Source organism: Equus asinus, chromosome 10 (genome assembly GCF_041296235.1).
Source record: "Equus asinus isolate D_3611 breed Donkey chromosome 10, EquAss-T2T_v2, whole genome shotgun sequence".
Classification (NCBI taxonomy): Eukaryota; Metazoa; Chordata; class Mammalia; order Perissodactyla; family Equidae; genus Equus; species Equus asinus.
Genome location: NC_091799.1, coordinates 10,069,490 through 10,093,369, shown reverse-complemented (window position 1 = coordinate 10,093,369; position 23,880 = coordinate 10,069,490). Strand labels below are relative to the sequence as shown.

The following is a 23,880-nucleotide window of genomic DNA, read 5'->3' as shown; positions in this document are numbered from 1 at the left end:
TTCCTCCCATGTTCTCTGGATTTGCTTATGGTTTGCATAGCACACACATCCCAAACAGCAGTTCTTCTGGCTAGTCCTGAATATACTTGTTTTGAGGGCAAAATAACTAGCAAATTTGCCTTTTAAGTTGACACTATTTAGGAATTTTTCTTTTGCTTCCAAGAAAACCTCTGAGAAATGGGATCCCAGTCATCCAAATGCTCCAAGGGCAGCCCTCCTTCAGGGACCCCAGCCAGTTTTATGTTTAAAAACTAGGGTCCCTCCTCATACACAATTTTAACTAAACTGACCAACTTAATCAAAGATAATTTAGAACTCCAGTGGCCATTATGAGGAACTTTCCATCTGCCAAACTTGCTTTTCTCAGAACTAAATTAGAAGACCGCAGCTCTAAAATGAAAGAAATTGAAAGGCATGCATATTTTAACTGGTAGCTGGAGCCTTCCAAGTGCATTCAAGACACGAAAACTGCCTCTTTACAACACACACTTCTAAATTAACTGGCGTGAACAAACAATCGAAAGACGTCAAAACGCTTTCTGAGGGCTCGCCGTCCCTCCCCGGTCGTCTGTCTCTGGATGTGCAGCAGCCGTCTCGTGCTCAGGCTCTGCCTCCGCCATCTTCCTCTGTCCTTTCCAAGCCGCCCCTACCTTCTCTAGACCCTCCACTTCCCCCTTCTAATCCTCTCACTGAACTTTCCTGTTTCTCTGAACCTCTCCTCACTCCCTCTTCCTCTGACCCTCTCAGAACTTACCCCTTTAAAGTTAAGCCCTTTGAAGATCCAGCTGCTAAATCCTTGATTTCTTATGTTCCCTGGACTAAGGCTGAATTACGAGCCATAGTCAGACTTTCCCAAAGTAACTGAGGATCTTCATAGATTTGCTGAAGAATTTAACATAGTTATTCAAACTTATCAACTTGGTTTCTCAGATTTATATCAATTAGTCCACAGGCTTGTCAGTGAAGGTCAGGCCCAACATTGGATGAAAATTGCCTGATGGGAAAATCCTCAAAGGGATTTAGAAAAACAGACTTCCACTTTTTGGCAGGATGCCTGAACAACTGCTACAGAACCTCACCGAACAATTACAAAAGCTTTTCCTAAGCCTGTTGGTTGGAACAAAATTCAGGCTTGCATGAAAAAACCTGACAAACCTGCTCACGACTATTATAATCAACTGCAGATTGTTTTTAAGGAAAATTCTGGTCTTCCTTTAAATGTTGAATCCACTCAGGTAGCCATTAACTCCATGCTTATTAACATATTGAACCAGGATCTTTCTCTTTTAGTTAAAAGGACCAGGAAGGAATGGGAAACTACGCTCACTCCAAATTCAGTTAATATATCAAATCAGCTTGTCTGTATCCCAGAGGATTCAACAAAAAAGAAGACCACAGAGATCCTTAATTTGCAACCACAACAAATGGAGAACTCTAAACGAACTGAAAACCCTCCTGGCCTCTGCCGTTACTGCAGAAGCTGGGACACTGGGAAAAAACCATTATAAGCTGAAATGCTCCAAACAGCTTCAGCCCTCTGGCCGATCCTTCCAGCGCCCTCCCGCTTCCAGTGATGGGACTCTGAGGAATCACAGGGGATTTCCCCAATCCTTCTTCTGACCGACCCATCTTGGAGAAACAACTCTCCAGATTGGGAATGAGTCTCTCTCTGTCCTTACTGACACCAGTGCTACACTCTGGCTGCTCAAGCCCACTGTTATGAAACAGCCCCTGCCTCGGAGAACTGAAACAGTTCAGACAGTGGGTCTCAAACTTCAAGAGGCCCCTGTCTCTAAACCGTCCCCTTTTGTTTAGGCCCTCTAAAAGGTGCCCACTCCTTTTTCTTTAGTTCCTCTGCCCCTATTCATTTATTGGGCTGAGATTTTTTAGAGAAATACCATACTGGAATTTCTTTCTCCATAATTCTAGAATTCAACAGGAGCAACCAAAATAGCCAATCAGGTGAACCACACGACCCTTCAACGCCCATTATTTGCTCCATCTCTGATGGCTAGAGCTAATTCCAAGGACGCTAACCAGTTGTCTCTGTTGGATCAGCTGTCACCTTCCTTATGGGCAAAACCCTCAACTGATTTCGGCAGAATCCAGAGCGCACCTCCTATTAAGATCCAAATAAATCCCTCAAAGCCTCTCCCCAGAATCCAGCAATACCCTATAAATAAAGAGACCCTTTGGGGCTGGCCCTGTGGCCGAGTGGCTAAGTTCGCTCGCTCTGCTTCAGCGGCCCCGGGTTTCACCAGGTCGGATCCTGGGCGCGGACATGGCACGGCTCATCAGTCCATGCTGAGGTGGCCTCCCACATGCCACAACTAAAAGGACCCACAACTGAAAATATACAACTGTGTACCGAGGGGCTTTGGGGAGAAAAAGGAAAAATAAAATCTTTTTTTTTTTTTTTAAAAAAAGAGAGACACTTCAAGGCATTCAGGCAATAACAGAAGACCATGAGGCCTCATTATCCCCGGCACGAGTCCCTGTGACACCCCTATTTCATCTGTGAGAAAATCTAAGGGCTGAGGATGGAGACTTGTCCAGGACCTCCAAGCAATAAACACTACTGTCATCCCTCATTGCCCTGCTGTTCTTCATCCCCACACTTCATGGGCCTCCATCCCCACCAAAAGCAAATTTTCCCCAGTGGCTGACTTATGCAGCACCTTGTTCAGCATCTCTGTGGATAAGGCCAGGCAACATCTCTTCGCTTTCACTTGGGAAGGACAACAATACACCGGGACAGTGATGCCCCAGGGTTTTACTGAAAGTCCTTCTTGGTCTTGCAAACCTTAAAAGCTGATTTAGGAGACATAAGATTTCCTGAAGGTTCTGCCCTATTACAATATGCAGATGACTTGCTTCTCTGCTCCCTTTCCCAAGCCTCTTCGGAGGAGGACAGCATCCACCTGTTAAAACGTTCAGCCTTAAAGGAATACAAGGTCGCCAAAGAAAAACTGCAGTTTGTTCAAACTTAACTTCACTGTTTAAGACACCTGACCTCAGAACAAGGGCTACACTTAGATCCAGATAGAGGTCACGGCATCCTGAACTTCCCAAAATCAAAAACCAAACACCAATTGTGAGAATTTCTCAGACTGGCCAGCTATTGCTGGAACTGGGTTCCAAATCTTTCTTTCACGGCCCAGCCTTTATATGCCCTACTCAAAACCAGCAACTCTGACCCGATTACATGGGAAGATCAGGATGACCTAGTTTTTAATACCTTAAAAATAAACCCCCTTGCCCTTCAACATCGCAATTATCAACTTCCTTTTCTCCTTTTTGTGTATGAAAAGGAAGGAAATGCCCTTGGGGTATTCACCCAAAAACATGGGACCATCATTGACTCATAGGATATTATAGCCAACAACTAGACCCTGTGGCATGAAGATACCCCCCTGCCTCAGAGCCATTCCTGCCACTGTCCTGGTTAAGGCTCCAAGGAAACAATCATGGGCTCCCCCAACCATCTTTGTGTACATGCTGTGGAAGCTCTTCTTATCTCTCACCACACACAACAGCTTTCAGCCTCTCGTCTCACCTCCTATGAGACCCTCTCGCTAACTGCTCCTCCTATAACCCTTTCTCCCTGTAATAGCCTAAACCCTGCCACCCTTCTCCCTCCTCTAAAGACAATACTCCTCATGACTGTTTGCCTCCAACAGATCACCTCCTGACTGATTTGCAGGAAACTCTTTGGATGACGCAGATTTCTCATGGTTCACTGATGTTCTTACTTGGAAAGTGAAAATGGCAAATATTGTGCTGGATTTGTAATTGCAACTCCTTCTGAAGTCATCAAGACAGCACATTTGCCTTTGGCTACTTTGGCCCAACAGGCTGAATTATATGCTCTTACTTGGGCCTGCATTTTAGCTAAGGACAAAACTGCCAACGTTTACACTGACAGTAGATATGCCTTTGCAGTGGCTCACAATTTTGCAATGTTACGGAAACAAATGGTTTCTTTACTTCTAGCACAGACAAAATTAAAATCAGCCCTTATGCTCAGGAATTATTAGATGCTATACTTTTGCCTGCTGCTCTGGCCATAATCAAGGTCCCTGTGCATTCCAAACTTGGCTCCCTGGAAGCTAAAGGGAACCACCTCCCTGATATTTCCACCAAGAACACTGTTCTCAAGGAAACCAATAGCCATGCCTCTGCCATGGTCCAAAGGGATGTTTCCCCAAATGATGATCTAGAAAAGTTGGTCAGAGATGCCCAACAATTGGCCCCAGAAAAGGAAAAACAAAATTGGAAATCTAGTAACTGTTGGTTTGATAAAAAAGAGAGAACTCTGGTTTGGGCCAAATAATAATCCAGTCCTGCCAGAGACTCTAAAATTCCCATTACTGACTACAGGACATGTATTAAATCATTTGTCTGCTGATACTGGTGAGGAAATATTAATAAGGTCACAAAAAGTGCTACTTTGCTTGCCCCACCTGCCAAAATACAATCCTGGGAAACCTTTCCACACTGCTCCCAGACATTTTAAATCAGTCTCAGTCTTCAGGACTAGTTGAACATACCAATGTCATCATTATGACCCAACTGGCAAATTTGTGGAAGCTCTCCAAATCCCATGGCCAAAAGCGTTACTGTTCCCTCTTTTCCTTAGACAGACAATACTCTTAGCCGCATTTCCCAATCTACTGCAAAAGCGGGAAACCTCTCCAATTGTTAGATTTGTCACCAGAAACCTCAATCTGTCCACAATAGCAGTGACCCCTTAGTTCACCCCATAAGTAATTTCACCGGGACCCCAAATGCCACAGCACGCCTAAACTGCTCTGAACATCCCCTTTATTAGGTTAGAATATTAAATCTGCATGCCCTCATTCCTTGCCTCATTTTAACCAACCCTGGAAAGGGAAAATTAGATCCATCGAAGGTTTTTTTTTTTCCTTTTTCTCCCCAAAGCCCCCCAGTACATAGTTGTATATTCTTCGTTGTGGGTCCTTCTAGTTGTGGCATGTGGGACGCCGCCTCAGCGTGGCTTGATGAGCAGTGCCATGTCCACGCCCAGGATTCGAACCAACGAAACACTGGGCCGCCTGCAGCGGAGCACGCAAACTTAACCACTTGGCCACGGGGCCAGCCCCTAGATCCATCAAATACATAAAAGATACTGCAAAGCAGCAGCATAACCCATACCATTTGTAGGCTTGCTGTCAGATCCGGATATTTGGGTAGTCTTTCCATATGTAATAATACAGTATTTGAGCCTTGGCTGAACGAGGCCACTCTGTATACTGACCAATGGGTTCATAAATGCTAATACTTATGAGGGAGCCCTATGTTTACATCCTGGCTACTCTTTTTTATGTGAAGCCTTCAGCAATGGCCCCCATGCTTGGGCAACTCATTGTCTTGACAGCTGGAGGATAAAAGGACACTGCGCTCTTGCTGTATTTACTCTTCTATTTTCTATTTATAACAAATCGGAGGCCTCCCATTGGTCCTCTCCACTAAACCCTCACAATTGTCTTAAAAGAGAACTCCCAGGACAAACACCTGATTCTATGTCCTACTCCCTGAAAAGGGCATTATTCCCTCTTATTGGGGTAAGTGCCAATGAACAGACGATCAGAAAGCTCTCTCCGACACTAGAAGTTGAGGATTCCACTGCCAAGGCAATAACTGCCCAAGAAAGATCACTTGATTCCTTAGCCAAAGCGGTTTTAGACAACAGAATAGCTCTTGATTATTTATCTGCTGAACAAGGAAGTGTATGTGCAATAGGAAACACTGCCTGTTGCACTTGGATAAATTCCTCTGGGAAGTAGAAACTCAACTACATAAAATTAGAGAACAAGCCCATTGGTTACAACAAATTTCAACTGACTGTGGTCTTTTGATTTGTTCAGCTGGTTACCTTCAGGTCTAGGGTCATAGTTTAGAACCATCATATAAACTGAATTTGTCATATTGCTTTTAATTTCATTTTGCATAATCACTTTAAAATTTTCTACTATTGCCTGTTGAGTCTGCAGAAATGGTGCGCCAAATAAAGTGATGATAGTCCAGCATTTCAAAATGAATCCCAATGCTATGACCTAGACAAACCCCGAACTTAAAAGTGGAAAACGCCTGAGAGCCTCTCCTTCTAGCTTCCCTGATGCTCGAATGTGGCCTCTATGGTTTCCAATCACCATCCGCCCGCCCTGCAACGTGGGACAAAGCTCCTGGGAAAGGTCCTTCCCAGCTGAGGGACCAGGGGAAAAAATTTGATAAATAAACAACCAGAACTTGATCATAAATGCTTTCACAGAAAGATCTTGCTCAAAAGGGGAAAATGTGAAAAAGAGGCAAGGAAAACGGAGTCAGGAAGCTGTGAATACCACTCATCTCAATTTGCCTAGTGTGAAAATTAATAAAGAGAAAACCTCATTTAAAACGGAGCTGGGAAGCCCTGTAGGGGGAGCTCTCAGGCACACACCACCATCTCAACCTGCGCAGTTCTGGGCAGGAAGCCGCCCACTTTACCACCCCAGCGGGAGGAAGGACGACTTTCTCCTGGCCCAGCAACAGGCCCAGCCAATGGGAAAACATCGCAGCTCAGCCCATGAGGAGCCGTCGCAACCCCAGACTCCTGCTCTCCTCCAAGGGCCTTTTGCTCATCACCTCCCCACCCCTGCGCCCAACTCCCTCCTTTTTCTCTGTAGCGTGACATTCCTCCCCTCTGCTGGCTGGGCTTGCCTGTGGTTCTGCCATAGCTTGCTTGTCCCAAAAGGCAGTTCCTCTGCTATTCCAGAATAAACCCATTTTGCTGGTAAAATAATTGGCTGTTGTTTTCTTTTTAAGGCTAACAACAGCAAGAAGAAAGACTCAGTAATGACAGACTGTCCACCACTTGCAACCAATGAAAAGCCACCAATCTGATTTTGTTCTCCTGCAGTGAATGTTTGTTCAACACAATCCTCCCCAATCTCCTCCCAAAACCTAATAAAAGCTGACCTTCCCCCTTCCTCTTAGGACGTGCCTGTGGTTCACCATAGTTTATATTTCCTGAATTGCAATTCCTCTGCCATTCGCGAATAAACTCATTTTGTCTATAGTCAACTCAAAAGCAAACTTTCCAGCTATTTTACAGTCAAAACGAGCTTATTCAGAAATAGCCAAAGAAGTACAACTCAGATGTGCAAATACAAACCACAGGGAAATCCAGCAAACACGGGAGGGAGCTGCTTTTATAGAGAAAAGGGGGAGAGGGTGGAGCTGTTCTAAAGGAAAGTCCATTGGGGGAGAGGAACAGATCAGGGGTCAGCAGCTTCTCACTGGCTGAGCTGTGGCATTTCTGATTGGCTGGGCTGCAACATTTCTGATTGGCTGGACTGTGGCATTCCTGATTGGCTGAGCCACAGCACTTCTGATTGGCTGAACTGCAGCACTTCTGATTGGCTCAACTGCAGTGTTTCTGATTGGCTGAGCTGTGGTGTTTCTGGTTGGCTGAGCTGTGACATTTCCGATTGGCTGGGCTGTTGCCAGGTGGGAGAGAAGTCTTCCCTCAGCGTTAAAGTGGTTGTACTTCCTGTTTGGAGTGATTGCCACGTGACGGGGCCGGGCTCCCCTACAGGCCTTCCGCGTGCTGTAGTTCGGTTTCTTTATTAATTTCCGGGGGCGAAACAACTGGCTCTTTCATTTTTTTTAAGGACGGCAACCACGACCTGCTTCCCCCACTCTGGGCCTCAGTTTCCCCACCTGGGGGGGTGAGCGTCCAGCTGTGTCCCCCTCCAGCGCCGGCTGCCGGCGGGCGACCCCAGGGCGTGCCCGCCCCTCCCGCATAGCCCGGGGGCCGAGGGCCTGGCGCGCTCGCGGGCGGGGGCCACAGCGGGCCCGAGGCCGGCCAGGCCGCCAGCTCGTCCACAAAGCGGCGCTGGGCGGAGCCGCACCCGCCCCGCAGCCCCTGGACCCGGCCCAGCCCGCGCCCGCCGCACTCGGCTCGGGATCCCTCACCTCAGCCGGCGAGGTCCGCCCGGAACCTTGGCCGGCCGCGGCAGCGGCGTCCACAGCGGGCCCGGACCGCTTTTCCCGCGGCACGGGCGCCGACGCGGCCGCGCGAGCTGTGGGCGGCGGAAGGGAAGCGCGAGCGCAAGGAGCTGGGGCATCAGCCTCGACGGGCGGGGCCGACGCGGGAGGGGGCGGGCACGGCCGGATGGGGAGGGGCCGGCCGCAGGCGGGGGGCGGGGCCATGCGGGAGGGCGGGGCCGGCCTGGGGCGGGGCGTGGATGGGTCGGGGGCGGGGCCGGCCTGGGGAGGGGCGTGGTCAGGCCGGGAGGGGCGGGGCCGCTCCGCCCCTTGGCGCGGGGCTCGGCAGGAGGTGCGGCGCACCTGGAACCCACCGACACTCCCGCGCCCAGTGTCCGGTGCCCTCTCCGCCCCAGCCCTCTGCCCGGCTCTGAGGGCACCCTCCCACCCCCACCCCAAACCCCCGCCCAGCTCGGAGGGCATCCCCCACCAGCCCCAGCCCGCTGCCCGGTTCGGAGGGCCCCCCAGCCCCTGCTCCGAGGTCCTCGGCCCGGTCCTCCCACGGGAGGTCTCCCTCACGGGACCCCATCCCGCCGACCGCGCCCCGTCCCGGAAGCGCCGACCTCCGCTGTAGCCGGCCGTGTCCTCGCTGCCATGCCCTCGCTTGGGGACCAGGTGCGCGACTGGCACCAGGGCGCGCAGGCCGTGGCGCGCGGGGACTGGAGCTGCGCCCTGCGGCTCTTCTCGGGAATCCCAGAGCCGCCTGCCAGGATGTGCTTCAACGTGGGCTGCGTGCACCTGCTGGCCGGGGACCCAGAGGCCGCGCTGCGGGTGAGCCAGGGGCCTGACACTGGCGGCCGGGACTGGTCGCAGAGGGACCAGGGGGCGGGGCGAGAGGGGCTGATCTCTGGCCCTGGGGTCCTTACTTACCGTGAGCCTGGCCCATGAGCAGTGTGATAAAGACCCAGCTTCAGGGGTGAGTCCAGAGTCCCCCACCCACCTACCTCTCCATGGTGACCTAGGGGGATCCCCTGCTCTTCCTCCTGATGGTCACCTGGGGATGTCTCCCTAGTGTTCTGCCTCAGTGAACACCTAAGGCAGGTGGGAGCTGTGTAGTGGGGGCACCCCACCCTGAGCTGAGTCAGGACCAGGATGGGGGCGCAGGGCTCCCTCACAGCCTCCACTATGTGATGACCACGTGCCAGACTCTACAGCCCAGGGGAAGGTCAGTGAACACTGGATCAGGTGCTAACACACCTGGAAACTGGCTCTAGGCAGGATGCACTGGGGAGGGGCTTCCTTGCCCCCCAAGGTGTAGGGTTTGGAGCAGGGGCTTCAGCAAACACCTGTGGTGATGAGGAGGGGACAAGATCTGTCTTACTGGTGCCAAAAGCCCAGATCTTGGTGCTTACCTGTCTCCCAGCCTGCTCCCCAAAACAGAACCAAGAGCTTGGGGTGCACACGGGCACGCACACACCTGCCCCTGCCCAGGGGGCAGTGCAGGGCCACTCTGCCTTTAAATGCTTCGTGTCCATCACAGTGATACACATTCCACAGTGCGTGGCAGAAAGCTGGCAGCACCCTGCCCATCATTCTGCTCCCCGATCCTCGCTGCTGAAAGAACCAGGTTCCCACAGTTCTTCAAATGGTCAATGACAGCTCTCTGGAAAATTGCATAGGTGAAAAGAAAAGAGGACGGGATGTTACGGAGAGTATCAGTGTCAATGTCTTGCAAAACTTCACCATTGGGAGAAACTGGGCAAAGTGTACAAGGATCGTCTCTGTCGCTTCTTGCATCTGTGTATGAATCTACAATTCTCAGTAACAATTTCAGTTTTAAAATGTTAGGCAAGAAAGGGTTTCCAATCACTGGACGCTAAGGTGGTTCAGCAGGAAGTCACAGGTCTTAGGCCAACTCAGTCATCACCTACTCATAAACTGTGATTTAACTAGAGAGGGAACAAAGGTTGCAGGCCGAGCAGTCTGAGTGTTAAATTTTTTTCTACCCTAACAGGAAGAGGAGGACTGTCTAAAGTCACTAAAATTAAGTAACAACAGCGGGTCATGTTTGTTGGAAATATGGGGATTCTACAAAGCAGGTGGATCAGCTATAGTTAATCAAACTCGTTGTCTCTGAGGAGCAGAGAGGGTGAGCAGGGGTGTGGCTGGGATGCAGTCTCCTGGTAGGAACCTGATGTAAGCTTTGATTTGACTGCTCCGCATGGCGAGGTGGCAAACAAATGGTTTTCACAGAGTGGTCTCCACACGTCAGTGCCCCTGTGCGTGCCTTCACCCTTGGGTCAAACTCACTTCGACAACAAGCCCCCAGCTCAGCCAGACCATAAGAGAAAGACCACGATCCTTCTCCTATTGCCTGTGTTTAGCTGATGACTGCTGTCCGCGTCAGGAACAGGCAAAGTGATTTCTGAGTCTGTTTAAGGAAGAGCTGTGCTTGACACACCTACTAAGACTTTTGTGTTCTTGTTCCTTTTGATTTTGATAGATAAGAAGTGTGTCATTTTGTATGAACTACCAAAAATAGGATTTAAAAAAGACAAAAATCTTGCATAACTTCATTCCCCAGAGATAACTATTATTAATGTGCTGGAGTGTTTCCTTCTATCGTTTCTCTTTGTTCTCTGGGTAAACAAATTGGTTTGTGACACCACCTTGCTGTGCTCTAGCCCGTCACAAGGCACCTCGGGAGCTAAGGCTGGCTTCGGTGGCAGTGGAGGGACGTGAACAGCAATGCAGGTGCCCGGCATGGGGGTGGAAGCCCTGGGCTGCTGCAGGAGGCTTCACCTGCAGGCAGCTGTCACAGGGCTGATAGAATCCCTGGGCCCCAACTCTGGTCTTCTGCCTGAACTGTGTGACACAGGGGTGATGGTGTTACAGACCTTAGCATTCCATGAGCATTCTTGTCCCTAGGCATTTGACCAAGCGGTGACCAAGGACGCCTGCATGGCCGTCGGCTTCTTCCAACGAGGAGTGGCCAACTTCCAGCTGGAGAGGTGAGCGCGGAGGTCCGTGTTCCTTCTCTGATGGCGCTTTGTCTCCGCAAAGTCCATTCCTGTTCTCCTCCCTCCTCCTCTCTCCCCACGGGTCGCCTCCTCTCGCCGACCCCCTCCTCAATGGCTCCAGGGGAGCCTGGGGTAGGACGCTGTGGTCATGCTGGAGTGGGACGGGGGAGAGAGCCCCGCGGTGACCCTTGCTCTGTGCTGTGGGTGTCCCTTCCTTTGCTGTAGCAGGGATGATGTGATTATGCCCATGCTGCAGGGGCAGGAACTGAGGGCAGGGCTAGAGGAGTGGTGTGTCCCAGGACACAGAGGGGGTTGGGGTCCTCACTGCGCACCCAGGCTCTCTGCACCGTGGCCCTTCCCAGAGAAGGAATCGGGCTGCAGGACAGGCCTGGCCTCTGCCCCCCACCTGACCCCCAAGACAAGCCCCACAGAAAGTCCTGGACAGGGCAGGCCAGCTCTGGGGGCCACCTCCTCCTCTTGTCAACCCAGGGGCCTGCCTGGGGCATTCTGGTAGGGGCTGGGGAGTTTCCAAGGGGACTCTGCAGGGGAAGGCCTGTGGGGTGGGAGCCTGAGGAGCAGGAGGGAAATGCCCAGGGCACCCTGCACAGCCAGGGTGTGGAGGAGGGTCCGGGGTGCAGACAGGGGCCCTGGGCAGGGGAGTGACATGCCAGAAGTCAGAGCTGGACCAGAGCTGGGCATCACCTCACACCTGAGACGTCCCCCTGCCCTGCACAGCCACATCGCATATTGACCCTTGACCCCTTCATCGGGACTTGAGTGCCCACTGTGTGCTGAGACCTGGGTGACCTCCACTGCCCCTAGCAGGGTCCCAGGAGCCAAGGCGGGGGACAGCTGGGGCAGGGCTCAGCCCCTTTCCCTGTGGCCACTGAGGCCCCACCCCCAACCCCCTGCCTCCCACAGGTTCCAGGAGGCCCTGTCCGACTTCCGGCTGGCCCTGGCACAGCTGAGGGGTAATGCCACCATCGACTACACACAGCTGGGCCTGCGGTTCCAGCTGCAGGCCTGGGAGGTGAGGGTGCACTGGGCTCGTGCAGGGAGCTGGCCACCAAGAGCTGGGGCTGGCTGGGGCCTCCGGGGGTGCTGTCCATGGGCAGAGGGCCAGGTGGGCTTAAGGCCCCGTGCTCTGGGCCCCTCTGTCTTGTCACTGCCACAGGCGGGGCCACATTGACTGAGATGGTCCCCCTGGCCGGAAGTGCCCGCAGTCCCCGCTAGCCACTCCTCTGCCCCGAGGAGGCTTGGGGCTGCAGGGGGCGGGGGGGCCCCCAGGCGCGCTTCCATCCAGGAGAAGCAGAGGTGGGTCGGAGAGTCAGCGGAGTGGGGAAAGGTGAGGGGGTCAGGAGGGAACACAGCTTGGCCATGGGCCCCTGGTAGGGGCGGGCGGGGCATCCCCACCTTGGCCCTTCTTGGCCCTGTTCCTGGGCCCCGCCTGGGTCAGGTTGGCGCTGAGGGAGGAGCGCTCCCGGAAACACACTGCCTTCCAGCTCCCGGGAATAGCCTGTGTGACAGTAAACAAGTCGTGGGAAAGTCCCGCCAGGTGCTGAGGCACAGCCCACCTGTGTCCCCCAGCCCAGGGCACTGAACAGTGCAGGGCAGGGCCTGGGGAGCTGGCCCCCCCACGACCCCACCAGGACCTGTAGCAGGATCGCCAGAGGGCAGCCACCTGGCTCCAGGAGCACACTGTCACCCACACGCAGCCTGTGGGGACAAAGGGCTGTGGGAAGGGGCCAGTTGGTTTCTCCCGTCGGCATGAGGCCAGGATGGGCAACCACTCGCCATCCCCACAGCAGCGAGGGGTCACTGGGAGGGTCGGCTCCCAGGAGCAGCAGGCGACTTTGCTTCTGCCCAAGCACATCCCGCCTAGCGACGGCCTTAACTCAATCCAGTGTGTCCCTCTGAGCGTCCTTTCACCTCTGGGAGGGGACCAGCTGAGAAAAGGGTTCCTGAGACGCAGCCTGGACTCTTGGGGTTGCAGTGGACAGGACAGCACAGGGAAGAGGGGGCCATGACGGGGTCGGGCCAGACGCAGAATGGGGTGACCCAGAGCAGAAAAGACCCAGAGCGATGAGTCACTCCAACTGGGGGTGTGGAGAGGGCAGCACTGAGCCCTCTGCTGCTGGTGCTGGGGAGCGGGGCGCTGGGTCAGGGCGGGGCCAGGGGTGGGGCCAGGGCTGGCCGGCTTATGGTTGGGGTCAGTGGGGCTGATCCAGGAGTGGGCCCGGGCGCAGGCCCTGGCCCCTGCTGTCACCTCCCACCTCGCTGCCAGGTGCTGTTCAATGTGGCTGCAGCACAGTGTGGGCTAGGGCTCTGGGCCGAGGCCACACACAGCCTAGAGGAAGCCATCTCCAAGGGGCCAGAAGGGGCCCGCAACAGCCTGGACACTGCCCTGGGCCAAGTGCAGGTGAGAAGAGCTCGGCCGCCCCCTGGGCTCCTGAGCTGGCTCAGGTGGGCTTTGGGGCCCACTGCCTGCAGTTTGGGGCTCACGTCTGAACAGCCCCTCCAAGACCAATTAGATGAGATGAAGAAACTTATGGAAGGAGGTGGCCCTGTGCCAAGGTGTGGGGGCTGGGCCTGGGCTTCCCATGGCCTATGGGAAGTGGGTGAGGGGCCCCAAGCTGCCCCAAGCTCAGGGGCTCCTGCAGCCACAGGCCCAGTCAGAGGCTCAGGTCTGCATTGGCCGGTCTCCCTCCAGAAACAGGCCCCATTGCAGCCCCGGCGAGTCCCCAGGGGCGAGGTCTTCCGGCCCCAAAGGCGGCACCTGGAGCACCTGGAGCCTGTGGATTTCTTGGGCAAGGCCAAGGTAAATAGAGGCAGGTTCTTGTTTCTCGGGTGCAAGGGCTCAGGGGCCAGCAGTGCCAGGCAGGCCAGAGCAGGTGGCCAGGCTCGTGCTGAGCTTGCAGGGTGTCTTGAGCTGCGTTCCCAGGGGCACATGGGGTCTGGTCCATGTGGTTATAAAAGCCTTGGTGGGTGGAGAGTGGGCACAAGGCTGCCCTCAAACTGCGGACATGCCTGGGCTCCCGGGTTGGGGCAGTGTTTCCAGTGGGGCTCACAGCTCTGGGGCAGAACCCAATGGAAGGTGGCTGCAGAGGGCGGGCTCGTGCCTTCTGGACAGTGAGCCCGGGGGTGCTGCCCCTGCCCCACCTCAGCCACGATCCCTGGCCTCACTGTTGCCACATGTCTCTGTGTCTCCCTGCATCTCTGCCTCAGAAACGAGATCCCGGGCGGGGGCTGGGGGGCAAGGCCACATCATGCCCACCCTGGGTCAGGACCAGGCAGCAACACCAAAATCACAGGAGCAGCCAGCCCCGGGGCCGTGGCGGGACGCGGGGAAATGACTCCTTGTGTGCACAAAGGGAGTTCGCTTTGGTCTCGAGCTGGTGGTGCCTGGGGTCACCTGAGGGCCAGTGTGCTGTGTGTGGCCATGTGCAGCCACTGGTGAGGGCACGCGCTGCCAACAGCACGTCTTTGCAAATGTTTGCTGGTGTGTGGTGGGTGGGCTCAGTGGAGGAGGGGCTCTGAGCTGCACAAACCCATCAATTTACAGTCCGCTTGTCACAGCAGACTGTTTCCAAGAAACAAAAATACCTTAAAAGTTGTACTAAAAATAAGTTAAAATTATCAGCACAGCTGCGTTGTTTATCAGTCTTGCTCTTCGCACCTCCCAGCCCCCTGCAGTGGTCCGGCAGCCTTGGGCCAGGTGTGGGCAGCCCCCATCCAGCAGACAGGAGATGGGGTACAGGGAGTGGACAGCGCAGGTCCCTGGGGGTGCGGCCGGGCACCCCATGACCTGACTGTCTTGCTGCTGTCCCTCACCAGGTGGTCACCTCCAGCATCCCTGAGGACCAGCACAAGGGCGTCTGGCGCCAGCGGCCCCAGGTGTGTGGGCGGCCCTCCAGCCCAGGCTCCTCATTCTCTGGCGTGTTGAGGGTCAGAGGGCTCCAGACCCTCCATTGTCCAGGAAGGAGAATGCCACGGGTGCCCTGATCCTCCCGGGGGTTCCCCAATGCCCCTCTCATTTGAGCTGAGGGTGGCTGTGCTGTCTGTTTGGGGGTCTGTGAAATGAGGAGTCATGCCTGCCACCTGCCTGGCACTCACTGTGGGCCTCTGAGTCCTGAGTGAGGACGTCACTCTGTGCCCACAGGTTCAGGATACAGCTGGTGAAACCAGACCTGGGACTGCCCCACGGTAGGCAGGGGCCTGTCGAGTGGAAGCCCTGCTGGGGGGCCTGCGTTCCAGCCCCTGAGGCCAGAACCCCTGCACACACCCAGCACGGTCACTCCTGGCCGGGGCCCAGGACCATCACGTCCCCCTTCCAGATCAAAACTGGCTGGAGCCCCAGGGCCGAGGAATGGGTGTCCAGCCCCTCCCTCTCTCCCACTCCCCATCTGTCCAGGGGCTCGGGCTGTGCTCAGCGGGTGCTCCTGGGGGAAGAGCCCCCTGCCCACCTCCGCTAGAACCACCGTGCAAGCCTCAGAGGGAGGTTGAGACTGAAGTCGCCGTGACTCTGGGCAGCACTGAGGGTCAGAGGGGGGGCACTGGGGAGGGGCTCAGGCTGGGCTGCAGGCTGACACGAGCAGCCCCTTGGGCACCACCAGACCCAGGCTTCACAGATGGGGCCGTTCCGATGGCGGGTGCTCAAGGTTGCAAGGATGTGGGGACGCAGAGCAAGCGCCAAGCCCCAGGCCCTGCCCCACACTGCCCCCATCTCCACGCTCAGGCCCGCCTTTCACAGAGGCTCTCAGCCCAGGGAAGGAGGTGTGGCCAGGCTGTGTCAGGGAAGAGTGAGCCCTGAGAACAAGGGCTGCTCCTCCCTCAGGGCTGGCGAGACAGGCCCCTGCAGAGCTGGCACCCCCCATGGCCCCAGGATGCCCCCCGATGCAGAGATGATCCCCTGCGACAAGTGGGTGAGTGAGCTGGGGCCGGGCAGGCCGAGCAGGGGCCGCAGTACTGGGAGGACCCTCTGCCCAGGCTGAGTGTGGGGACCAGCCTGTGAGGGTCTCAGGGTAGGGCAGGTGGCGGTGGCGCCCGCCAGGGGTCAGGGACGTGCTGATGTTCAGCAGTGCATAGATGGGCCTGGCGGTCCTCACCCCTCTTTGGGGTCTGGAGGGGCCGGGCCTGTAGCCCGCACATCCTGGCCTTGGGGCTCCCACCCCTCAGTCAGGGTGACCGTCACCTCAGCCTTCCTTCCTGGACACGGGACTGCCCCCGATGCCCCGCGTGCTGGGGCGAGGCTGAGGAAGGAAGGACGTAGGCTTCTCCCGGGCGGGTGTGGTGGGAGGGTGCGGCTGACCACTGCCCACAGCCAGTGTCGGGAGCCTCCCACGCATAGAGAGGGTGGTTAAATTTAACATTCAGTTTATCGAGGGACATGATGAAAAGATAGATGGCTACCCTCACTTTCGCTTCCACTGATGCTCAATTAGCCTGAGTGGCAGAGATCAGCACCCTTAAAAGCAGCCCATCCCGTTACACCTGTGCTTAGTTAATTCCCACAGGCCGTCCAAGCTGCACTTACTAAGTTCATATATTGGCTTCTTACACACTTGACCTCCTGACCTAACAGGCAAGCTTCCTAAATGCTTTAACCAGCTGGGGACTCTGATGAAGGCTAAAAGTATCATTTACAAACTCAGTCGAACTCTCAAATCTTCCTTGGATCTGAGTTGGCCAGAGTGGCCTGGACCGTGGGCCCCTCCAGTATGCCCACCAGTTAGTGCCCAACACGGGGGTGAAGTCCAGCTAGTCCCTGGCCTCAGTCCTCAGCCTCCTGGGGTCCCCGGGAGCACCCAGCTGGAGCTGCCGCCTCGTGGTGGCCTGGGGACAACAGGTCTGTCCCTGCTGGTGCCAGGCAGCCAGTCTGTAGCCTCCAGGCCTGTGGGGGCCTGGTTCATGCCCTGAATTGTGGACTTGTGGCTTCCTGCCTGGCTCACAGGCCACGCCCCTCACCACTGGCTCTGCTGGGACAGCATCCAGGCACCACCCCTGACAAGCCCCAGGCCAGGAAAGCTGCCCCCACCCCAGGCCCAGCAGCACCCCCAGCCTGTGGCTTTCCTTGCAGAGGCCCCGCGTGGAGCAAGCTGGCAAACAGGTTCCTCCAGGTAAGGGTGTCCTGAGCACAGGTGGTGGGTGGGGGCGCTCTGTGGAGAGAGCCCTGGGAACAGTCTCTTTGTCCCCAAGGAGGAAGCTGGCGGCATCAGGCTAGCTACCCCACAGCTCCTCTAGTCCAAAATGCCCACTTTGGGGGGTATGGTCCCCTGAGTCCCTGCTTTGTGCCGCTTCTCAGGGCTGCTGGCAGCTGGCGGGTCGAGCCCTGGCCCCTCTGAGGATCCCGCAGGTGCTGGGGTGAGAAGCACTGGTCCTCTCGTCACTCACACTCCCCAGGGACGTGAGGGCCCCAGGGACCCAGCTGATGAAGCCTTCCAGGCCCTCAGCCCCGGCTCCCTCCACCCTCTCAGTCCCTGCCCCCCACCCCGCCGGAAGCCCACCCTGGTCAGGCCCTGGGCATGGAGACCTGGGGCTTCAGAGACCAACTGCCACCTCCCCACCTGGCCCCAGGGCATGGCTGCCGAGGACCCCGAGGCCTTGGTGACCATCACGGTGCAGTGCGCCTTCACCCTGGCCCTGAAGGCCCCGAGAGGTGCAGACGTGTCCAGCCTGCGGGCCCTGCTGAGCCGGGCCCTCCCTCACCAGGCTCAGCAAGGGCAGCTCAGGTGGGCTGGAAAGCCACCCCTGCTGCCACTGAGCAGGGCTGGCAGGGGGGCGCTCTGAGCCAGGGGTCAAGTGAGGGGCAGCGGGGAGCTCTGCCTTGGGCAGGAGGGTGGGGGCTCTGAGCTGGCCCCTCTCAGCTCCAGCCCAGGGTGGGAGTCCCAAGGCAGCAGCTGAAAGAGGGGCTGGGGGCATCAGAGGCTGCAGAGTTCAGAGGTCGGCGCCGTCCCCACAGCCTCTGCCCCTGCATAGGGTGGCAGTCCCTGCTGCCCACTCCGAGGGGTCTCTTTGCAGTTACCGAGACCCCAGTGATGACGGCCACTGGGTTCCCCTCTGCGGGGAGGAGGTGCTGCAGAGGGCCTGGCGGGACGTGGCTGGTGGCCCTGGGGGGCTGCGGATCCAGTGCCGGGTGAGCCTCCGGAGAGTGTGGGTGGGTTAGGCAGCCATCGCCGGGGAGGCCCCAGGCCCTTCTCCGGTGTCCGGCCGGCCATGCAGCCCTGCCCTCTGCCGCAGGGAGTGGGCGGCCGGCCTGTCCTCTACCAGGTGGTGGCCCAGCACAGCTACCGTGCCCAGGGGCCTGAGGACCTGGACCTCCAGCCGGGGGACACCGTGGATGTCCTGTGTGAAGGTAGGGCCAGTATCGACCCTCTCCTGTCACCCCGCTGGGCGGCCTGGGGCATGAGGGTCCGCGAGACTCCGTGTGGTGCCCTGAGGAGCCCTGACGCCCCCTTGCAGTGGACCAGGAGTGGCTGGAGGGCCACTGTGACAGCCGCGTTGGCATCTTCCCCAAGTGCTTTGTGGTCCAGGCTGGCTGCTGACTGTGAGGAGCCCCTCGCCCCCAGCCTGGCAAGATCACCCTAAGAAGTCCAACAGCAAAGAAGGTTTTAATAAAAGCAATCTGCCCCCTCTAAGGTGTGGTCCGCATTCCGATTCCAAGAGTGTGGGGTGGGGCTGCTCCAGGAGAAGAGCATGGACACTGTCCCTCAGGCTGGGTCCCTCCCCCAGCCTTGTCCCGAGGCTCTGCCAGCTCCTAGAGACCCTGGGGCCCAACTGCCAGCCCCTCCCAGGAAGCCAGGCCCCTTCTTGCTGCAGTGGTCACTCCTCACCCTCCGGCTCGACCCAGCCCCACGTCCCACTGACTCTGCAGTCACACGGCCCTGGAATGCCACAGGGGTCCTGGTGGCTTAGCACTGGTGCAGAAAGGCACCCGCTGGCCTGGGAAGCATGGTGGAGAGGGGGACCCAGGGGTACCGGATGGGGGACCATGGGGCAGTTTCCATAGCCAGAGCAATCCTGAGCCCAGAGCCCACAGGACAAGCCCCTGGGAGGCCCCACAGGGGTCAGGGGCTCAGGAAGGCTCAAGCCAGCTCAGGCGTCCAGGCTGGGGCAGCCCCGCTGAGCTATGGGAGCTGGGTCTCTGCCTTCCAGCATCAGGTGGCAGCCCAGCTTAGTCCTGGGGCCAGAAAAGCTGGACTGCAGCAGCTCCGAGAATGGCCACGAGAGTCAGCACCATGAAGACGACTCCAGCCACCCAGATGCTGTAGCTCTCCGCCCGCCACTGGGCAGGTGCCTCAGCCAGGATCATGTTGGTCAGGTTCAGCATGTAGCCCAATGTCCAGCCGATGTCAGTGCCACCGGCCTGTGGGACACACTGGCTATCAGGGCTGCTGCCCCAGAGCCACCCTTCCCCAGGGGCTGATGGCTGGGTCCCTGGGAGGCAGTCACCTGCTTGCGGAATTCGATGTTGGGCCAGGTGTCCTCAGTGAACCCGTAGCCCTCAAGTAGGAGCGTGAGGATGTACAGCCCCGAGGCGCAATAGTCACGCAGCCAGCGGTCCTGCCCGGTTGAGCTCGCCTCCACCTGAGGGCCCGGGATGCAAGGATCCAGGTGAGGCCCCACCTCCCACCCACCAGAGGCTGCTCCCACCTGGGGGTGTGACCCTGGGACTCCTGCCTGGAGGGGGACGGCCAAGGGGCTGTCCTCCCTTCCCATGGCTCCCCCTAAACCCTGTTGGCCACACTGCCCGGATGGGGTCCCACCAATTCCCTGCTCAGTGAAGTCTGCACCTCAACAGCTGCAGACTGGGGAGGCCGGGGAGCCTGGGTTGGGGCAGGCAGCCCTGGGACCCACCCACCAGCTTCCAGGGCCTCTGGCAGAACTCCCAGACACTGGTGTTGACGGTGGCCAGCGGCTGCCTGGAGGTGAGGTTCAGGAAGTGGAGGGTATAGTAGAAGTTGGAGAAGGCCTGGGGGGCAGGGAGGGGAGACGGATGGGTCTGCACTGGGACTGTTGTGGGGCTGGAGGAGGCTCCAGCACAAACCAGGTTAGCTCCCCACCCCCCCAACACATGGGGTCCCAGAGCCCCCTGTCCCCCTGCCTCAGGCTCACCCTGGGCCTACCTGTCCTGGGACCCCGTCCCACCTGTCCAGGGCTCACCTTGGGCGCGCCTTCCCTGGGCCCCCAGCCTACCTGTCCAGGGCTCACCCTGGGCCCACCTACCCTGGGCTCACCCTGGGCCCACCTGTCCTGGGACCCCGTCCCACCTGTCCAGGGTTCACCCTGGGCCCACCTGCCCTGGGCCCATCTGGGGCCAGGCTTCGGGGGCTCCAGAAGGAAGCTGGGAGCCTGAGGGGGGGCAGTGTGGAGTGCTCACGTAGAACTGGCCCCGCACGGGGGGCTGGTAGACCCCGTTGAAGGCACAGTCTGCTCGGCCCTCGCAGCTCAGGAAGTCAAAGAGATCACGGATGGCCGAGACGCAGGCCCTGGGGTTCCCTGTCCCCTCCACAGTGAGGTTCCGGGTGAGGTTCAGGGGGGCTGTGGTGTGGACACAGGGTGATGCATACAGCGAGGCCAGGGACAGCGTGCCCTGGTAGCCGCTATGATAGCACGGGTGGCGGACCAGGGGGGCCGGGCTGCTCTGCAGGGAGGACAGGAGGTGGCCTGAGCACCTGCCCAGGGCCATGGGGCCACCCCGTTGCACCACTGCCTCCTCTGTGGGCGAGCCAACCTGCACCAGCCCAGCCAGGAGCCTGTTCAGCATCTGGTCACGCCCGAAGCAGAGGTAGCTGTGGGTGTAGACGCTGTGGTCGAGGCCGTAGAGCCGGAGCGTGGTCTGTGTGTTCCCGTCCAGTATGGGGCCTCCAGGCACGAAGGTGATCTGGGTGGAGGCCCCACCCATGTCCAGGGCACCCACCAGCATCCCTTCTGGAGGCCGGATCCATTCTCCAGAGAAGGAGTACTGACCACAGACAAGAGGCACTGAGTCCCAGGACCAGCCACAGTGACCCACAGCCCCTGGTCATCCGGCCCCTGCCCTGGGGCTGCCCGTGGCACCTGTACCAGCATGCCCAGGACGTAATTGATGGTGATCCAACCTAAGGCACCTTCATCCTGCCCAGCCAGGAGCTCAGCACCCCTAAAGTCCACGGGAGACTGGCTCAGGAACTGGGTGACTGCCGCAAAGATGTCTCTCGCCTGAGAGCTGTTCTTCTGGCTGGGCAGAGATGACCAGAGCTGAAGCTGGCTAGAAGCCCGCACCCACTCCACCCTGCCCCAGGTGTTGAGACCACAGCTCTCACGGCTGCTCCTCACGGCCACGTGCAGGCCCCACACCAGCCCAGCTCACCTGAGCAGCCTCATGCCAGCCGTGGCCCCCAGGAACATGGGCGTTTCCTGATGCTGGGCCTTTGGGATCAGTGCCAGTGCCTCCTCCAGGCAGCCCTTCAGACTCTCGCCAGCCTGTGCAGGGTCAGAGGTATAGGAGGAGATTCCAGGCCCTGAAACATAACACCCTAGGATGAGGCTCCAGGCCCTGAAGGCTGGTAGTGCTGAAAGGACCTGTGGTGAGCTGAATGGGGGCCCCACAAAAGACATGCCCACATCCTGACACCCGGAACCTGAGAAAGGGACCTTATTTGGAAAAAGGGTCTTTGCAGATGTGATTAAGTCAAGGATCTTAAAATGAGAGCATCCTGGATTCCTCAGGTGGGCCCTAAATCCAGTGACTAGTGTCTTTATAGGAGAGAGGAGAGGGAGAATTAAGATAGACAGGGAAGAGGTGGGAGAGGCTGCAGTGACGTGACCACAAGCCCAGGAGCGCCTGGAGCCCCCAGGAGCTGGAGGAGGCAGGCATGGTCTCTGCAGCCCCAGGCGGGGGCATCTCCCAGGCCCTGGGGGCAAATGCAGGCTCTGGCCCAGCACCCCGGGGACCAGCTCTGTCTCCATGGGCCCCTTTCCTTTAGACTGATTTACTGATTTGCTGAGGGCTCAGCCTGTGCTGGTTCCCAAACCTGCACCCACCTGGGAGTCTTAGCCAGTGGTCGGCAGCTCCCAGCATATGCCCACCATTGATGGAACTGCCCACTGACCTTTCACCTGGCAGGCCAGGGCCTGGCTAACCACGCCTGTGTCATTCTCCTTGTCTGCTGGCCACTGATACACAAAGAGGGACGTGTGGGAGGACCCGGCGTCGAACACGATCCCGAACTGGGGGTGACACCAGGGTCAGGAGGATGTAGGGTTGGTGCACCGCTCAGCCAGCCCAGCCTGCCCCACTCGGGCCTGGGGCACACCTTGATGTCTGCGGGCAGGAGCACGTTGGTGGCCTCCACCAGGATGAGAATGAGTGTGGTGAGGCCTGAGGCTGCCGCAGCCCCCAGCAGGGCCCTGAGGACCTGCTCCCTCCGAGTCAGCCCCATGGTGGGGCAAGGTGGGCACCTGCGGGGGGTGGACAGCAGTGGGCACGAGACCTCTGGCTGCAGACGCTGCTGCCCTGGAGAGCCACTCTGTTCTCCCTGAGGCCCAGGTGGCCCACCTCTGGGTCAGCGGGCAGGTCCAGAGACCAGGCCACACACTGACAGCGTCCAGGAGAGCCCTTTCTAATGCCCCCTCAAGACCAGTGGAGCTACCCTGTTCCCTGGGCAGCCCCGCTCTCCACACCCCCCAGACTCCACCTGCCTCCTATCTGCAGCGCCCCCCAGGGAGGCCTGTGGTCAGGCCTGAACCAGGTGGGGGCAGGTGGCCACCTGGACAACTTACTGTTTCCAGGCGGCCCCGTGTGGGACCTGGCAATGAGATCAGCTGGGTCCCGGGAAGCACGATTTCTCCGCTGAAGGACCTCAATGCCAAGCATTCAGAACAAAGACGCCTGGTTTCTATTTGAAAACCTAACCTCAGGTTTCTCTAATCTGATTTTGAAACTTTTTAGTTGGCCCCAGATGGTCCCTCAGCAGCTGACCGTGGCTGACCCTGGAGAGCAGGCTGCACAGGGCGGAGGTGCCCAGCTCAGTGGCTGTGGCCCCAGATGTCCCCGCATTGGGCAGTGCACACAGGGTCATCAGGAGCCCCAGGCCAGCCGGCACCACTGCCCAAAGGGAGCAGGTCTCTGAGGTCTCCGGACCATGAGACTCATGTGATTTTGTGTCATATCGCACGTCCCACCAGAACGCCAACATTCCTAACATGCTTCATCCACACGGGGTGAGACACAGGGACCATGCCGTGTCTGTCCTGGGGCTCCTGGCCACACGGGGACAGGCTGTGTGGGTTATACTCCCATTTTAAGGAGGGAAGACCAAGGCTCAGAGAGCACAGGTGACCTGGCCAGGCCCAGATGGGACCCCGCCTGTGTCCCCAATCAGAACCCAGGCCACAGGTACCTCCCAGAGACAACCAGGTGCCAGGAGGGGCCAGGGAACCAGGACCCCACCTCACATGCCACCTCCAGGGAATATGGCAACCTGAGACCCCCAGCTTGAGCCCCAGGTGGGTGGGCAAAGAGGATGGGCAGATGCCCCCACAGTCAGAACACCCCCTCAGACCAGGACCACTCCCTCAGACCAGGACCACCCCCCTCAGACCAGGATAGCCCCCTCACCTGGGCTGGTGGACAGCGGGCTGAGCAGAGTCAGCTGGACTGCCGTCCCTCAGGCACTGCCAGGTGCTGCCCCGCCTCCCCCCACTCCCCTCCCTTAGCTGGTCACCGCCCACCCGGACCTGGGTCCGCGCAACGCAGGTAAGGAGCCTGGAGTGGGGTACGCTGCAGGCAGTGCTGCCTTCCCCTGGCTCGCAGACCCGCCAACTGAGGCTCAGTGGGGTTGAGCTCAGGCCCCCACCCAGGGTCTTCTCCCCACTGCCCAGGGTCGTCCCC

The 23,880-nt window shown here is 57.9% G+C and overlaps 3 protein-coding genes across 26 annotated transcripts in view; 1 reads left to right on the top strand and 2 right to left on the bottom strand.

Annotated features, from left to right (window-relative positions):
• Window positions 1–8,159, bottom strand: part of EXD3 (exonuclease 3'-5' domain containing 3) — a 95,498-nt gene extending 87,339 nt beyond the window's left edge. For 4 of the 10 annotated variants that reach the window (XM_070518289.1, XM_070518284.1, XM_070518303.1 and 1 more), the window contains exon 1: window positions 7,978–8,119. The gene's annotated coding sequence lies outside the window, so the exon portion shown is untranslated. Of the gene's footprint in view, window positions 1–7,977 lie in introns of all 10 variants that reach the window. The other 6 variants (XM_070518296.1, XM_070518298.1, XM_070518297.1 and 3 more) reach the window with 4 other exon arrangements.
• Window positions 8,160–8,284: 125 nt separating this feature from the next.
• On the top strand, window positions 8,285–18,659 carry NOXA1 (NADPH oxidase activator 1). Of its 5 annotated transcripts, none has more exons than XM_044778264.2 (14): window positions 8,285–8,820; window positions 10,918–11,000; window positions 11,931–12,039; window positions 13,294–13,428; window positions 13,720–13,827; window positions 14,844–14,903; window positions 15,169–15,212; window positions 15,844–15,931; window positions 17,086–17,125; window positions 17,311–17,369; window positions 17,583–17,737; window positions 17,968–18,141; window positions 18,246–18,360; window positions 18,468–18,658. In XM_044778264.2, the coding sequence occupies exons 1-14, from the start codon at window positions 8,644–8,646 to the stop codon at window positions 18,591–18,593; spliced, it is 1,473 nt and encodes a 490-aa protein (XP_044634199.2). In that variant the 5' UTR covers window positions 8,285–8,643; the 3' UTR covers window positions 18,594–18,658. The 5 variants fall into 5 exon arrangements, with proteins under 5 accessions (XP_044634199.2, XP_014683647.1, XP_070374415.1 ...); XM_014828161.3 differs by having other exon boundaries at window positions 18,027–18,141; window positions 18,468–18,656; XM_070518314.1 differs by lacking the exon at window positions 8,285–8,820 and adding an exon at window positions 10,002–10,138 and having other exon boundaries at window positions 18,027–18,141; window positions 18,468–18,656.
• On the bottom strand, window positions 18,599–23,880 carry ENTPD8 (ectonucleoside triphosphate diphosphohydrolase 8). 11 transcript variants are annotated; one of them, XM_070518308.1, is made up of 11 exons: window positions 23,608–23,665; window positions 22,770–22,848; window positions 22,304–22,448; window positions 22,100–22,217; window positions 21,358–21,508; window positions 21,066–21,225; window positions 20,740–20,970; window positions 20,386–20,649; window positions 19,867–19,977; window positions 19,458–19,592; window positions 18,599–19,371 (listed from the first exon to the last, which is right to left on the bottom strand). In XM_070518308.1, exons 3-11 carry the CDS (start codon window positions 22,427–22,429, stop codon window positions 19,180–19,182), a joined length of 1,488 nt encoding a protein of 495 aa, XP_070374409.1. In that variant the 5' UTR covers window positions 22,430–22,448; window positions 22,770–22,848; window positions 23,608–23,665; the 3' UTR covers window positions 18,599–19,179. The 11 variants fall into 11 exon arrangements, 9 of the variants coding, with proteins under 9 accessions (XP_070374409.1, XP_070374406.1, XP_014683642.1 ...); XR_011506163.1 differs by lacking the exon at window positions 22,770–22,848 and having other exon boundaries at window positions 19,863–19,977; window positions 20,302–20,649; window positions 23,608–23,880; XR_011506164.1 differs by lacking the exon at window positions 22,770–22,848 and having other exon boundaries at window positions 19,863–19,977; window positions 23,608–23,880.